An 11,686-nucleotide genomic window follows, 5' to 3' on the forward strand; every position below is an offset into this window, starting at 1 on the left:
TCGATCTTCTGCACATCTGAACATGTCTCAGCAAAACAATGCAGATTATTGTGATTAGGGGCGTCTCCGCAGGGGGCTTGGTACATGCCCGCACTACATTGTACACATACTAAATCTTAATGGCATCTTAACTAAAATAATTGGGATATCTTATCAAGTAAGTTGACATGGTGAAGTATATTACATTTACACTACTTTGCAATGGCAGTGTGGACCCCCCCACCCCCGTCCACCCACACTAACCAGTCTGGGCAGACCGCTTCTTTGGATCAAGTCCTGATCGGGTGAATCACAGCCTATCGTGCTGTGCTGCGTCACGTTCACATCCCAGACTCAGGGGTTTCTAACCTTCTGGTCTTAATTCCACCCTGAAGCTCAAAGGAGGAGGGAACGTGGACCGCTGGTCTTGATATATTCGGCAAACCAGGTGTGTACTCCGCTCTGTCAGCCGACAGTCAGATACCAGACGTAAGGGAAGCCAAGGAACGGGGTCTAGAGAAGGGCCGTGGTGACGAGAATGACGTACCCTTGACTTGTCTTTCATCCTCGTTGACCACCACAAGCTCCGATATCAACGGCATCATCAGCCCGTGAGGATGCCGTCCGCCGCCGGTTTAACGGCGCTCTTTCAGATGCTGCTGATCGGTGAGTCTGAACCTCGCTATACGGATCGCCAGATGGCAATGCATGAACTCGTAGTCGTTAATTGTGTCCGCATTTCATAGACAAGCATGACGCCGTGTGAAAAACAGATTTTCTTTAGCCCATGTTGTATTATCTAGGCCTGCGTGCGTGTGAATATATCGCAATGCTATAATGATTAATGTGTGGATGTGTTCGGGGTGGCACGCAGCGCGCACACTGCAGTGTTTACACAGAAAGTGAGACGGGACTGCAGCATTATAATAAGATACGGGTTGGCGCGATGTGGCTAAACCATTTTAGTAGGGCGAGGGGGTTTCCGGAATCCGTGTAAATATTCAACAAAGTTTTAGTTCAATTTGACCGTATCGGGAACTACCTTGTCATCTTCATCTGCACCTGTCCTTCAAACGCAAAACCCAGTCTCTGTCTCTGTGTGTGTGTGTGTGTGTGTGTGTGTGTGTGTGTGTGTGTGTGCGTGTCTCTCTCGCTCTCTCTCTGTCTGTGTGTCTATGTCTGTCTGTCTGTCTGTCTGTCTGTCTGTCTGTCTGTCTGTCTCTGTCTCTGTCTCTGTCTCTCTCTCGCACACACTCAAACCTCTCCTGCAAACCCCATTATTCTCCCCTATCTCCCCCCCCTCCACACACACACACACACACACACACACACACACACACACACACACACACACACACACACACACACACACACACAGACCCAACCCCCAACCCGATTTAGAAAGATTTGGGGAGGTGTGTGTGTGTGTGTGTGTGTGTGTGTGTGTGTGTGTGTGTGTGTGTGTGTGTGTGTGTGTATGTTTTGGTATAAGCTGATCAGGGGCCACATATCTACAGGGCTTTGGATGAATCCCTAATGCAGACAGACAGACAGACAGACAGGGGAGGATACATGCACAGTATTTGGAAGAAGATAAATCTTGTAAAACCTAATAATGTAGAAGTCCTCATACCTCAACGTAACCATCACTAACCTCATGCCTAAACTTAACCATCTCTAACCTCATACCTCAAGTAACCATCTCTAACCTAATAACTCAACTTAACCATCTCTAACCTCATACCTAAACTTAACCATCTATAAACTAATACCTCAATTTAACAATCTATAAACGAATACCTCAATTTAACCATCTCTAAGTTATTATGTTAAATTGCAACCCATCATGACATTATAATCTGTTTGTTGAGGTCATCCAGACGACCATCTGTGTAGCCAGGCACAATGGACAAAGAGATGCATGATGGGACAGATGGACAGACAGATAGACAGAGGAGAGATAGGAAAATCAAGCAGAAGAAACCAGAGTATGACAGACAGACAGACAGACAGACAGACAGACAGGGATACAGAGAAACAGACAGAACAGAGATGCAGCCAGAAATACAGACAGAGATACAAGCAGACGGTTCGTCTGAGACCATGATTACAGACGGATAACGACAGACAAATAGGCAGAGAACCAGATGGATGAATAGATGGATGGATAAATAACAGAATGCATCAATATAAAAATAGATGAAGGGTTCTAATGAATAAATAGGAAGATACACAGAACATGTTTTATTTTTAGATTTGATTCAGAACTAATTGACACATACACAACAGTACCGATAAGAATTAATCACATTTGATCAAACCAAAATGTTGAACAACAGACTCTGGGAAGCTCGTTAAAAACTATCATCATCTCTTTATCCTCTTCTTCCTCAGGCCTGGTCACAGGGGGGGCGGAGCCTCTCACAGGGCCCCAGCCAATCAGGGCCCACCAAGAAGAGCTGTCCAAAGTCCGAACTCTTCCAATCCAGGAGTTAGCCAGACCCCGACGTCAGCTAGTCCAGAAGTTAGTCCTGGCCCAGCCCCATCTGGTCCACGACATGAGTCGTCCAGAGGTCCAGGATACGGCTCGGTCCTCCCAGGCCAAGACCCTCTCCTCCTCTCAGTCCAACACGACACAGAACAACCCCCTCCGGGGCGTAGCCAGGGCCCCTGCCGCACTGACCACTGCAGAAAACACGCTGGACGAAGTGGAGGTGATGGAGGTGGGGATCAAGCCTTTTACAGATTCATTCTATATTATACTATTTGTAGTCAATTAACAGATGCATTTATCAAAAGTGACTTAATGCGGAAATTCAGACAATGACTTAATTTTAAGTGGCTTTGGATGAAACCGTCTGCTGAGGGATTTAGGCCCAATCCCATTTCTACCCCTTACCCCTTACCCCTTCCCCTTACCCCTTCAAAACAAGGAGGAGGGGTAAGGGGAAGGGGTAAGGGGTAGAAATGGGATTGGGCCTTAGTGTAATGGATATCCAGTTCATTTTTGACAAGCAGGATTTCAAACCCGTCCATTTCCAGAGGATGGTCCACCTCCACCCACCCCATGAGACCCAGGAGCTCCGGGGCACGCCCGACTCCCCCGACCCAGAGACGGAGCCCCGGGCCGGGCCGGGGGCCGCGGACTCCTCCCTGGAGGCGTCGGGACTCTACGGAGGGGACACCGAGGACAGAGAACGAGCAGAGGACGGAGAGGAGAGGGAGAGGAGAGGAGGAGGCGAGAGAGAGGAGGAGGGCTGGGAGAAAAGGCCTGGGGGGGAAGAGGGGCGAGATGGAGGTGTTCAGCTCTGGGAGGACCTGGAGGAGAGCAACTACACGCGGCCCGATCTGGACGCGTTCATTGGTTAGTAAGCAACCATTATGGAGGTCTCTCTCTCTCTCTCTCTCTCTCTCTCTCTCTCTCTCTCTCTCTCTCTCTCTCTCTCTCTCTCTCTCTCTCTCTCTCTCTCTCTCTCTCTCTCTCTCTCTCTCTCTCTCTCTCTCTCTCTCTCTCTCTCTCTCTCTCTCTCTCTCTCTCTCTCTCCCTCAATTTTGTCCTTATGTTCCATTTCTGCAAAAGTACATCTGTCTTAAAATTTCATATTTTCTACAATATAAAAGGAAGTGCTCCTCTGTCTCAACCTTCTCTGCCTCGGCAACAAAGGTCTTTCTGTGTCTGCCTGTTTCCACTGCAAGATAGTGGTCACTGAGCCTGTACTTGTTCAGGATTTGTCTCTGCTTCACATCTCTGACAGAGAGGAGATAGTCTGCCAATTCGTAATTCTGTTCAGGATCAGATAGGAATTCATTCTACTTTGGTTTGAGGTTTGGTTTGTCCAATGTTCCAAATAGTCTTATTTTTCTTGATTAATTATTTAGTTGACTCTAATTGGTGTTTGGGAAACAGTGCTGGACTGAGCTCGATGTGTGTTAGTTAGCTTCAGCACCAGCTGGCACAGGGGACTCTTGTCAAGGTTCAGTTCCTGGGTTTCTTGTGCTTCAAAATGAAGTGTATTCTTGGGACTACATTTTAAGTGCATCCAGAATTTTAGTGCTAGTTTTTGGATAGGTATTGCAGCCAATGGGTAACGACCTAATCTGCCCTACATGCGTTGTAGGGCCTCTATTGGATGCTTATCCCATGTAGTGAAGTCATGTGCACTGAGTGGACTCCAGACCTCACTTCCATACAGCGCGATAGGCTGTATTATACTGTTGAATAATTTGCACCAGATTGAGATAGGTATGTTTATGTTGTAAAATTTAGATTTGATTGTGTAAAGGGCTCTACAGGCTTTTTCTTAGAGTTCATTCACTGCCATGCTGAAACTTCTAGATGCAGTAATATCCAGACCAAGGTAGGTATACTCCATTGTGTGTTCTAGGACGGTGCTTCAGTGAACATGTATTTGTTTTCATGACATCTGGGCTCTGTCTCTTCCTCGCCTGCATGATCTCTCTCTCTCTCTCTCTCTCTCTCTCTCTCTCTCTCTCTCTCTCTCTCTCTCTCTCTCTCTCTCTCCAGTATTCTCCCCTATCTACTCCCCTTCACACACACAAACACATGACCGACCCCCCAACCCCAGAACGATTAGGGGAGACTCATAGTCTCTGACGTGTCTCTTTGTGTTTGCCAGGCTACAGTCCATCTGTCCCCCAGTCCTCCCCCGATGCTGGCCCTAGGCCAGCTGACCAGTCCCCCCCAGGGAGGCACCACCACCCTGGGCTGGAGGAGATACCCGCTGCCGTTGTCTCAGAGGTTTGGAGCACAGGCCATTCTTTTTAAACTGGTCACATCAAGTTCTTCATCTCAAGATTTGAGCAACTTGTAGCACGAATAATAATGCTCCTGCTCATACTTTAAAAGGATTTCTAATAATCACTGATAATATTATTTATGCTACTTCTACTACATTAATCACTACTACAGTTATAACTAGTGCTGATGGTAGCCTACTCATGTTGTTCTGTAGGTGATGCCCGTGGCGAGGGGGGAGGGGGAGGAGCAGGCCAGTGGAAACGGAATCTTCCGCAACTCTGTTACCGTAGCGACACCCGCGTCCTCCTCCTCTTCCCTGCGTCCAGTGGCGACGGAGACCACGGAGACGGAGACTGGGACGGACTTCGGGCTGGTGGGATTCGCATGGTCTGACGTTCCAAGAGGTACTTCCTCTGAGGAGATAAACGACCACACTTTTATTTGGATGGCAGGCACCAGTGGATTAAAAGTGTGGACAATAGAGTAGCACATAGTTAGTGAGGTAACCATTCTAAACAGCTAACTTCTATACTACTTTAATACTTAGTTAAAATAGTTGCACATAGAATAGTGAACAGTTTTAGAGGGGTGCATTAGTAGAGGTGTGGGTTGGTTAGAATAGTCAAATAGATAAAGGCATTTAAGAGAATATAGTTAGTGTATAGCGAGTCACACAGTGAGATGCACAGTGAGATCAGAAAGTACTTTAGATTGTTCTTCCTTCTGTTTAACAGCTGAGGAAGAGGAAGACGAGGAGGAAGACGAGGAGACAGGACTTTCTCAACTGGACCTTTTGACCCTGAATCCCACTGTGCCCGAAGTGGGCTTGGCCCCAACTCGAGGGCCCCTGCAGCCAGCTGTGGAGACAGAGGAAGGTGTGTGTGTGCGTGTGCGTGTGCGTGTGCGTGTGCGTGCGTGCGTAGTATCCTAGGTAGTGCATTAAGGGTATTTGGTTCATGATGTGATGACGGTGTTTAATGATTGGCGTGTGGTGTTCTAGAATCCGAGGACTTCAAGAATCCGAGGCTCCTCCCCCATACCACAGACTTCTCCTGGGACTTGCTGGGACTTACCACGCCAACGATGGCTCCGGGATCAGAGGTTAGAGGAGGCGGAGTCACAGAGCTCCACCTGACAGAGGCTCACCTAGACGAACTGCTGAAGGCCCAACAGGTACACACACACACAGAAGGGGCAGACTCACAGACGGACAGATAACTGCTTTGCTAACATTTCTTCTCCCTGTCTCTCCCCTCCTCTCCTCTCCTCCTTGTGGTTCTCTTTCTGGCCACTAGGTGGTGTGTGTGGACTGGAGTGAGTTAGCGGGCCGTGGCTACGTCTTCCTAAATATCAGCCACAACATGAACTGCGTGAGTCCAGGAAGATTATTGTATCAAAATTGTATCAATACCCATCGGCTAGAATTGTGTTCAGAGTTGATTATATATATACTATATATATATATATATATATATATATATATATATATATATATATATATATATATAATATATATATATCTATTAGAGATGAGAGATGATTATATTTATCCCTATGGTTTCCTGCATAGCAGTAATGGTTTCTACGGAAGCCAAGCAGGGCTGGTCCTGGTCTTTCCTTGAATGGGGGAGCAGTTGGTGGTGGAAGAGGTGTTAGGGACAGTAAGGGCTGCTCAACCCTCTTGCCTTTGTTATATCCCAGATACCTTGGGACAGAGATAGGCTGTCACAGTGGCTGTCCACTGTGTGCTAGCGGCTAGCCCATACTGGCATCCATGCATCACCCTGGTGGGTGCTACACACTGGTAGTATCATTACCCCCCTCCCCCGCAAATGTGTAATAAAGGATAAAGTAGCTAAGATGTAGCCAACTGAAACCTTTAAAAGAGGCTACAAAAAAAGTATTCGGACACAGCTCCAATGAGGCGGCACTAAACTACGCCACTTTATACAAGACAATACGATTGGCTTGTTAATGATGTGATTGGCTCGTTAGGGCTGTGACCGGCTCATTAATGCTGTGGTTGTCTCGTTAAGGAAAATGGGTGCAGGGCATTTGCACGATGTTGACTAAAATTAAACCTTTCCCAAACCCTGTGTGTGTGTGTGTGTGTGTGTGTGTGTGTGTGTGTGTGTGTGTGTGTGTGTGCGTGTGCGTGTGCGCGTGCGTGCGTGTGCGTGTTTGGTGTGCAGGAGGAGTTCCGTGCAGACCAGGGAGTGAGGCTACTGGATTTGATGGAGCGTGTGTTCGCTCGCAGGCTCAGCAGCCCTGAAGAATCCTGGGTGTTATACCTCAGCAAACCGAACCACCACCAGCCCCAGCTGCTCATGAACGTGGCCTCCAACCACGGTACGAGCATGCACATTACACACATACAACTCACCATTCATATTCATATTACACCCCTACAACACGCTATTCACATACATATGCATAACAGATATGTATATTATATTATGTTGGCATGTTTCAGGTGTGATCGCTACTAAAGAGGTGCTTCAGATGCTGGGAGAGGTTCGAAAGAGTTTAATCCAGGTAACACACTGAGCCAAAGACCATGCTACACCCCACCTAGGTGACTTTTGCTGGCTCCTCCAAACAAAGGGTGCAGGGTGTTGGTGTGGAAAATCCGGTTCATGGAACGTTTTTGCAAGGAACGATACATGGCCTAGTGCTCCATGTTGCCTTGAAGGAGATCTCTCCCTGAGTGTGTGTGGAGATGGCTGGTCTAACCAGTGCCCAGGTGTGCAGCCTCACCCAGCCCCAGATACACATCCACGGACGGACGGACGGAGTTTCAAGAACTGTTTGTCCTTGAAACTCCCAGAATCCAACAGGAGACGGGCCGTTCGAACACAGAGAGAGAACAAACCTAAAACATAGGAAGTGAACAGAGACCAGGGAAACAAATCATTCTTGACTACAGCCAATTATAAAGATACAGTAAAATGTCACAAACTGTGGACAGTCTGTCGGTCTGTCCACAGACAGACAGACAGACAGACAGACAGACAGACAGACAGACAGACAGACAGACAGACAGACAGACAGACAGACAGACATTGGTGTGTGTGAATACATAAATATAAGTATAAATATAAAAAGTATACATACAGTATATTTATATTTAATGTGTGTGTTTGTGTGTTCATACAGCTTGGGGTATATGTTATATATATATATATATGTGTGTGTGAATTTGCATACAGCTTGGTGTGTTGGAGTTCGGGGCAGCCAGCAGCTGTGCAGTACAGCCAGCTGCCAGCAGGGGGGACTACAGCAAGCTGCTGGTAGTCCTACTGATCATTGGCTCAGTCTGCCTGCTCATCATCTCCTCTGGCCTGGGATACATCTGCTGGCAGAGACGGCTCCTGGCCTCAAAGACAATGGTGGGGACACATTAACACACACACACACACACACACACACACACACTCACACTCACACTCACACTCACACTCACACTCACACTCACACACTCACACACTGTCATCACTCACTCACACACACAGTCAGTCATTTACATTTAGATTTAGGGCATTTAGCAGACGCTTTTAACCACAGCGACTTGCAATAAGTGTCTTTGTCAGAAGAAAGAGAAACAATATATCGCTGTCGGTACAGTAAGGATGTTCATAGAACCAAATACCAAGCACTAACAATTGTGAGGTTTGTCAGTCAGTCCGTCAGTCAGTCAGTCAGAGAGTCAGTCACACACTTACTAGCACATAAACTAAGACACACACTCTCCCATGTAACAACCCCCCCCCCCCCAAATAGTCTCGAGCCGAGGAGCTTCATTTTGTGGAGAACGGTTGCCATGACAACCCTACCCTGGACGTGACCAATGACAGCCAGCCTGAGATGCAGGAGAAGAAGGCGAGCACCAATGGGCTGGCGGGGAGTCGTGAAGGGGGCGAGGCCGACAGCAGCCGCTGGCAGGTGAGTAACATGCTGGGACAGTTCGTGGGTCTACAGACCCACAAGTGTTTGTGGGTCTGTAGCCGTGTCCCAGTCCATGGGGATGAATTAATTAAAGAACCCCTATTTTAATTCCAGGTATATTTCAGTCTTCAAAATGAGCCATTTCAAAAATCGATCCAGTTTGACATCAGAAGTAGGAGTGTCGACCCAAATGTTTGATGGGTAGATCAGCCGACCCTTGTACCCATTGGACTGTACCAACTGGCCCACTGATCTACCCATAATGCATCTGGGGGTCAAATAAGAGCCTTTAAATAGGTATGGTATTATTTGAATGTATACTAAAGATTCGGCACGTTTCTGATAGGATTATTGGTAATGTTTCTTGTTTATTCCCCTCTAGGTTTTCGTTAACCAAGCAGGATGTGAGGAGGAGGAAGAGGAGCAAGACACCCATCTCTGATAGACAGAGGAAGAGGAAGAGAGGGAGGAGGAAGAGCAAGAGAGGGAGGATGAAATGGGGGACGTCTCATATCGGTAAAAAATATTTGAACACAAGAGAAGGAAGAGAGACGATGAATAATAGACGGATGTGTCTCCCAATCACAACTGAACCAAGCTGGTCATGAGGAGGAGTCACTGACATCACAGGAAGTCATTGTCGCAGAGGTTCTATCAAAGTTAAAGTAGAGTGTAGTGCCTAAAGCACATTTTTAATTGTTTGAACTTTTAGCATCCAACATAGACTTGAGTCCCTTTGAGGCGAGTGTAAAAACACAACCCCGCCTCATGCATGCTCTCTGTGCTTTGCTCTGTTAAAACCTTACGATTGTAGTTCTTGTTTGGGTCACGCTACAAATGTGATGCAAAATGTGCGCTCCGTGTGCTTTGGGCTCAGGTCTCAGAGTGTTTACATTGAAGGAAAGAGTGCCTAACAGGTGGGTTGGTGGTTAACGACAACACATGGGAACGTTCCCATTGGTTAACTGGTTTTGCGAGGTGTCAACCTTGAAGCATCTGCATTGGAAGTGTGCTGTCCTCAACTCTCAGATGGGTTTGGACCTGACACCTCATCATCGCCGAGACCGCCTGGGGGTGACACCAACTCCTCCTCCCACATCTTCGACCAATCATTTGGCCCCTGGCCTCCGGGAGCGACTCTGCGTGGTCCTTTTACTGCTGGCGCTGAAAGTGTCTTGAAGGAGCCGGCCCTCCACCTCCAATGCCCTCTCTGACCGCTATATTAAACCCAGGAAGCCTTTTGATGCTTCTTTAATAATGTTGGCATGGCAACTGCATTCAGCTGGTGACCTCTAAAGTGAAGTCACATGTCGTCCGTACCATTCGGCCCCACTCTCTGCATCCAGGCGTCCACACTGCCCACCCGCCCAGGCCCTTCAAATGTCCTGATCCGTACTATAGCCCAGCCATGCAGCTAAGTGATGCTATGCTACGTACTTTAGCCCGGCCATGACGCTACGTGTTGCTACTCAATGCCACATGCTACAGCACACAATGTAGCATCACTATGCTACACTGTGTGCTGTAGCAGGGCCAAGTAGCTATTATATGTTACGCTGCGGGCTATAGCCGCCGGCTATAGATACACAATGCTATGCTTGGTGCTAAAGCTGGGCCATGTAGCTACAATTTGCTACGCTATGCAAGCTGTACGTATGCCACCCACTTTACTGGTCATCGGTTTAAAGGCTGCTAGTATTGACAATACGTATTTACCGGCCTTGTGGTACACGTCAAATAGTGAGGCTACCTTTTTATTTTGCTTAGATTACGCTTAATGTTCTGAGGAGAGATAGCCTGCTGTTTCTGGGGATGGAGTGTAACCTTAAAAAGAACCCAGTTTATGGTTTGCCAAGCAACTTTTGGTCTCGTTCTCTGCTCAATGCAGAGCCTAATCTGATTGTATGTTCCTGTCCAGGGCCTAGAAGTGCTTCTTCATGTGCAGGTGGCTTCATTACACTCAACTGGACTCTGGAGGCTGACCCGGTTCCGTTTTCTATTTAGCACAAATGTTATGGTCCAGCAATGTCGATTAAATCAGAGATCAATGTAGCAAGACAAGCGTTGCTGTCGTCAGCTTACCCAATGTATAAAACCAGGAAGATACTATGTTTCTTTTTGTCTGCAGCAACATTTTCTCAAAGGTTTCTTTCACGCGCTTGCAAATTATCGATGTGCAAAGTGAACCAACTAATTACTCTGAACCAATCGTAGCCTTTTCAGCTTGTGTTGAGTTCAAACCCATGGAGAGTCCTGCAGCCGGACTCCAGTGCTCTGCATGACCCAAACAACCGCCGATGGACTACAGGCCGGTGCAGCAACCGGTGATCTGCTCGCTGTGGCCTCTTAGCGTTTTTAGCAATGCCTGATGTCGTGCACGTGTTTCAGAGCTTAACCTTTCGATCACCCCAACATGTATCTGCATAATGGCCTTCCGCTCATTGGCTGTCCGATGAGATTATCGCCATGGTTACCCAAATTTATTTTAAATTGATTTCATAGTTCATTTTTTATAAATACATGCATCATCTGCTTTTGTCCAGGTAATAAGTTAAACATGAAAAATATATATCAGAAACCTAGTTGTGTTTGCTCATTACTGGAAGCGATTGTTTTCATTTAAAGTTTTGTAAGTTGTATTTTTCATTCTTTACTATTTACACCAGTATTGTGTAAAACTGAAGCAGAGATGTCACATGCTGCATGAATTATTATGCTTACATTCAAACCCTTATAGCGTCTAACAAGACGTTAACATGTTGAAAGTCTTCTCCCTGAGCCTTGCAATTGTGTTCTACCAGCAAGAGCTACAGCTCCTCAAGACACAAGCAAATATAGTAAGATAATATACAAATATATTAGATGAAACTCGGCAATCACAGCACATTTATATGGTTAATATACTCTTTTACCTACTTTGGAATTCAATTAGTTTGTGCTTCCATATTTTGAGGCAAGTAAATGGTAACAAACCAACTTACCCAGGGTAAATTGGATATATAA

General features: G+C 46.7%; 1 protein-coding gene across 1 annotated transcript; it reads left to right on the forward strand.

Moving 5' to 3' along the window:
* Nucleotides 1-181: 181 nt before the first annotated feature.
* On the forward strand, nt 182-11,307 carry podxl2 (podocalyxin-like 2). Its single transcript, XM_060068903.1, has 13 exons — nt 182-645; nt 2,374-2,702; nt 3,022-3,343; nt 4,617-4,738; nt 4,953-5,142; nt 5,473-5,613; nt 5,739-5,911; nt 6,034-6,108; nt 6,931-7,087; nt 7,212-7,273; nt 7,948-8,127; nt 8,519-8,680; nt 9,066-11,307. The coding sequence occupies exons 1-13, from the start codon at nt 597-599 to the stop codon at nt 9,123-9,125; spliced, it is 2,022 nt and encodes a 673-aa protein (XP_059924886.1). The 5' UTR covers nt 182-596; the 3' UTR covers nt 9,126-11,307.
* The last annotated feature ends 379 nt before the right edge of the window (nt 11,308-11,686 follow it).

This window comes from Gadus macrocephalus, chromosome 13, assembly GCF_031168955.1.
Source record: "Gadus macrocephalus chromosome 13, ASM3116895v1".
Lineage (NCBI taxonomy): Eukaryota > Metazoa > Chordata > Actinopteri > Gadiformes > Gadidae > Gadus > Gadus macrocephalus.